We start from the raw sequence: 6000 nt of genomic DNA on the forward strand, positions 1-6000 counted from the left end.
TCTGTACCAGCATGCTGAGCAAGAACATAGAGGCTCAATCAACAACATAGAAATTAAAATCTTATCTACACATAGCAGTGATGCAGCACTTAGACAAATTACTGAAGCTACACACATAATAGAAGAGAAACCTAGCCTGAATAGGAAACTAGAATGGAACACTAACACACACCACTAACAAACCACAAACCACAGCATGTGACAACATGTTACCCATAAACCAATAATAATATGAACAAAGTATAATACAATACATAGATAAACAAATGGAATTAAATACTACATACGTTAACAAAATTTAATTAAACACAAAAAAAAAAAAAAAAACACACACACACATGAACAAATAAATAAATAAAAACAAATACAAACGAACATGTATTAACAGAGTATATAGGTGATACAGACACTCCCCATACACACATGCACTTACAAAAGACACAGACACATTGAAGGACACGCATGCGTAGACACATACAATAGGAATACAAAATACAAAATGGCTGATAGTTAGCAAGGTGAGACAAACATAAGAAGGAAGGAAACAAAAGACCACTGATGAGGTCACGGAAGTGTGACGAAAGAACTCTGGCCGAAATAAGATTAATGTAATATAAAGCTGAAGCAAATTAACACCAAATATACAGTGCGTGTGTTTTTATTAGCTAAACTGGCAATATGACCATCCCCAAGTACAACAACATCTGTTTCAACACACGATTTCACATCAAAAATCTTGCAAAACAAATATATATATATATATATATATATATATATATATATATATATATATATATAATGTGTGTGTGTGTGTGTTTGTATTTCTTTACATATTTTCTTTTATGTATATTTTACTGCAGGCCAAAAAATCGGGGAATGCTATTAATCCAAATGATGCCCAAGAACTTGAACGTATTGCCCCTGAATTATCAAAACTCCAAAAACATTATGATGGGTTGCGTAAACGATCACGGCAGCTTGCATCCACAAAAGCAGAAAAACAGAAGGTAAATGCAATTTTCTTCCATAAATGTTATTTATTCTTTCATTTTTAAAGGAATTCCATTAGTCTCAAGGATTAGAAGTAAATTATAAATTTCTTTTATTTTTATTTTGTTTGGAAAATTTGTCGTTTAGGACAGTGTAAAAGGGTCTGTTTTTTTTTTTTTTGGGGTCTGCTTTCTACGTATCTTATGATGATGTTAACTAGTGTAACACTTTAATTATACATTTCCCCAGTCAGTTTTATTTGGGATCTTAGAATTTAAAATTTATATATGGGGTTTACTACTATTCAATAGTCTAACATTTAGAAATGGTAACTATTTATGCATAATAGTAACTAATGAAGAATCCTGAGATTATGTGATTGAATCTTCTCTTGGATCATTTTTGGGTTAGAAAGATTTTGAGTATCAGCAAATTTTGTAATTTATTTGTGGTTTTATAATAATTGTTTGCCGTAAATATAACAGTCTGGTGTTCTTTACAAAAGTTTAATTTTTATTTTTAATACTTCCATTATTTGTGGGAAATTGCATGAATTAAAAATTGCACCATCTATTTAAAAAAATTTTAATTTAGTTAATTAGAACACTTAACAGTTTAAGTTAAATTAATTTTATATCCTAAATATGAATTTAGTGATATTGTTTTGAATATGTAAATGATTTGGCTTTCAGGTGATTTAATTAGTTGGCGTATTGATTAGCTGTTTTATCTATATTTATTCTAGATAGGACTATAAGCTGAATAAATACAGATTTCCTAGTTACACCACAAAATTAAATTGCAATGAATATATGTTGCTTAAACTTTATTTCAGATTATATTTTTTTTTCTGGCAATGTATTACATAAATTCATTTAATGATTTAAGCATTTAAAAAAACAGTTTTGTGACTGAAGGAAGGTCTTGTTTATTTTTATTATTTATATCAATATTTTAATAAAACTTTGAGGAAATAGATCCAATCAGTCAATGAAAGTTTACTGATTTACTCCTGTGACTTCTATGTTATACAGCAGTAATCAGAAAAGTTATCATTGATCTATTTGATTTAAATTATTTTCTGTGGTTTTATAAACTTTAAACTGTTCAATAAAAACATGGAAATACAACTTTAAAAATATGCATTATAATTTCAAAATGTAAAACTTACATCTCTGTTAAATTATGAATTAAGAAAAGAATTGTTAGTCAATTTTGAAATTTAATGTATCAGATCTTTATAGCAGTATTATATTATTGCTGTACCCTAATGTTTTCCTCATTAGATTTAATAATTTCTCTACCTATAGAACTAATTTACCATGACTTAACCTTCATTTATAGATGCATCATTTTTATTGTTATATTTCCAAAAGTGTTCTTTATTTGATGCATGAATTATGAATTATTTAGGCTTCAAGTAGTAAAATACTACTACAATTTAACTTTACGGTGATGTGTTAACATAAATATATTCTTGGTTTTGTATCACTTTTGCAGATCCTCTGAATGTCATTTGTTTGAATTCGAATGTAGCATGTTCCAATATTTTTACCCAGTTTTAAAACATGTTGCTTTTGCAAACTTTCCTCTTAATGAGCTTTTGATATATCCTATATTGTATTTAAATTATCATGCAGATAAAATTAAATATTGAATTAGCTATGTGCTTATGTATATATGTATAATTCATTACATGAAATTTGATTTAATAATATGATCCAAAATATGTATTTGAAGTAAGATACTATGTATTTTACTGCCTTTTACAGTATTTTAAACATTCCCGAATTAAAAGAAAATTGGTTAATGATGGCATACTTTCAGTATGTTAGCTGAGGGTTAACCAATATTAATAACAAACTTGAGTGTATTGAATTAATATTTTGAATAGAAATCTCATATGAAAAATTTTAAGCCAAGTTTGTTCACTAAACTTATTTAATTGGTAGTTTAATGTTGATCAAGATGAAACTAAGTCCAGTAATTAAAAACAATATAAATAAAAGTAAATCATAAGGATAATATCAAGAAGAGATATATTAAAGATTGTATTTAAATCTTTTGGTTGATTTTCTTTTTAATAAAGGATTATGAAATTAGTTAAATTATTGTTTTTCTCACATCCATTATTTCTTTATGTACATTACACTTAATATATTACATCCGCAAGGTATTTTGGTGAGCTTGTTATCATAGAAAACGGTAGTGGTGGGCTAAAATAACTTTTCTTGTTGTTCATTGAATTTGTATTTCACTGATATTTTATTTCTTCTATATTCTTGAAGAAAATTAATAGGTGACTTGTGGTTTTCATCCTTTGATCTGTGTATTCTAAGAATTAAATAGGTAATGGACTGGTTTTTCATCACAGTGTTGTTACTGTTAAATCTTATAACAAAATTTAGTGTTAGTAACCATTTTCAATGTAATCTTCAGCATAATTATCCATAAGTAATTCTCAGGAATTTGAAGAGCTATGAACACCTTGAAAACCCCAAGCAAAGAGATAGTATTTCTTGGAAAGGCAGTAGATTCTGTAAATTTTGTTATGATTAATTGTTATAGAACTGAGCTGTATGATTTGGATTTTCTTAGCTTTCATTCCTCTAAAGAATCCTAATGTTGTGCTACGCGAAAGAACTTTACATAGCATTGTTTAAAGTGCATTTTGGAACAAATTACAATTCTCATTTTTTACCTTTATATTTATTTGGAGCATTTCAAGCTGTTGTATATATTTATTCTTGTAATTCCATAATATTGCAATGAATAAACTGTTCTTTTAAAGGTATTTATTAAAGCTGACAGAAACAACCAAGTTTTCAATTTCTTGGTTCATAACAAAAATAGCTATTTTTTGTCATTAATAATAAAATAGAAAATCTAGCTATTTAAGGTTTGGTTCACACCTTGAAATGTTAAAAAATTTTTCCCGTTACTTGTTTTTCTCTTATTCTTTCCTAATTTTTCCCAACTTCTTATATTTTGCATTTTACTTTTTGTTTTTGATTAAATTTTCTTAATTTTCATCTCTAACTTGTGTTATTTCATGTTAAAAAAACATCGTGTATAAAATTTAGATGGTTTAATTTGTTTAGGTCATTTAAAATTTTGTAAAGGTAATTCAAATTAGAACTCTTTATGTGAGAGATTAGTTTCAATAGTCATAAAATCAGTAACTTTTGCAAAAAACCAGAATACTTATAAAATATAACTGAGAGGCATTAAATATTTAATTCTGTTTATTTATTTTACTATTTTTTCATGAAACAAAGAAATTTCTGAAAATCTGAAGGGTAGAAAATAACAAACTTCTTACAAATAATTTTATGAACAGATTTCCTGCTGTGTAAATTGTTTACTAGAATATATTTTAAAAAATAAGTTACAAAAGCTTTCAGGAGGGAATTTCATAGAGGTTTTCATTGCCTTTGATAATTGAAGCCACATGGATATCATTAAATATGAAGTGATATCTTAGTATATTAGCATATAACCAAATTATTTACTTATTGGATAAAGTAACATTGTTTGCATTTATTTAAAAGAAAAGAATTATAGTTAGAGAATTTTAATTGAGTGTTATGCAAATGATTCATTTAGCTACATGAAGATCATTTTCTACCAAGTTACATAATATTCTTTAATTTAAAGCAAAATGCTTAAAATGTAAATTTTCTGTGAATAGAACTAGTTTTATTTTAAATATTAAATACCAGTTTGCTGAAATCTATTGATTCTTAGTATATGTGTGCATGTGCATTTATACACACATTTATTTGGAACTACATGTGTGTGTGTACAAGACTTTGTGTGTGTGTGTGTGTTTGTATATTGATGCAGTAATAGGCATTTTGAGAAATGGTATGGAAAATTGCAAATAATGTTTCAGGATTATACTTTGGTACTTTCAGCTAACATCTTGAACATGTGCCATCTGAAAATATCAAATTCTTAAGTTAAAATGATAAACTCCATTCTTACAGTCTCTTTATTTTGGCAATGATTCATTAAAGTAGATTAGATATTTAATTTTTATTTCATGCTTAATTTCTATGCATAATATATATACATAAAAGAAAGACAATAAGCCATGTGTGTGTGTGTGCGTGCGTGCGTGTGTGTGTGTGTGTGTATATATATATATATATATATATATATATGTACATATACATATATGTATGTATATATATATGTGTATATATATATATGTACATATATATATATATATATGTATATATATATATGTGTGTGTGTGTGTGTGTGAAATAAACAAAGAAATTTATTTCAAAATGCACCAAAACTCTTCTATACAAGTTGGATGTCAACAATTAAGGCTTCTTGAATCCTTATTTCTCTTTTACGTCAAAGGAGCAACTTGGGCGATCTCCACAACAAAAGACTTCACCTGGAGGCCACCCAGGACTTGCATCTCCAATGGGCCAGCCACTAGCACATCTGCATCCGTCCCCAACTCCAGCTGGGCCCTCCATGGGTTCCCAACAGACCCCACCCCCACCACCCCGTATTCCAGGAAGTCAGCCCCCTGTGCGCATGACCAGGATGGCCCAAGAGGAATACAACTCATATATGCAGAAGAAGCTTCAGATAGCCCAGCAGGCTGGTGGCCCTAGGCCGGCATCGACAGCAGCAGTATTTGCAGGAGTGAGTCCTTGACATTCTCATCATTAATGTAGATTATATTCATAGTACTAGGTAATGTTGGGCATCACTACTCTGCATTTTAGTATTTCTTTCTAGATATATTTCGAAATTCAACTGCAGAATGGCTCTATTATACTTAATATGCATGCATAATTAGACATTTGTTCTTTATACAAAAGTTTCAATTACTTTATTATAGAAAATTTTTATTAGGTTAAAAGCAATTTTTAAATATTTTGTTGTAAAGATTAATTTTCTGTTTAACTTTGTATTAAATTTAACATCAAGAAGAAATGAAGTTATTGAAAAATAACATGTTAATTGAATTACTTCATAATACAT

At 28.0% G+C, this 6000-nt stretch overlaps 1 protein-coding gene across 50 annotated transcripts in view; it reads left to right on the plus strand.

The window, feature by feature from the left end:
* LOC106883022 (histone-lysine N-methyltransferase 2C) overlaps nt 1-6000 on the plus strand; it is a 218650-nt gene that overhangs the window by 142209 nt on the left and 70441 nt on the right. For 33 of the 50 annotated variants that reach the window (XR_016241013.1, XR_016241014.1, XM_089348824.1 and 30 more), the window contains 2 exons: nt 861-1007; nt 5365-5658. Coding sequence is in view for 48 of the 50 variants with exons in the window: in XM_089348824.1 (XP_089204950.1) it covers nt 861-1007; nt 5365-5658 (441 nt within the window). In the remaining 2 variants the exon portion in view is untranslated. The remainder of the gene's footprint in view (nt 1-860; nt 1008-5364; nt 5659-6000) is intronic. The other 17 variants (XM_089348844.1, XM_089348854.1, XM_089348869.1 and 14 more) reach the window with 1 other exon arrangement.

This window comes from Octopus bimaculoides, chromosome 3 (genome assembly GCF_046866305.1).
Source record: "Octopus bimaculoides isolate indiv1 chromosome 3, ASM4686630v1, whole genome shotgun sequence".
Taxonomy (NCBI): Eukaryota; Metazoa; Mollusca; class Cephalopoda; order Octopoda; family Octopodidae; genus Octopus; species Octopus bimaculoides.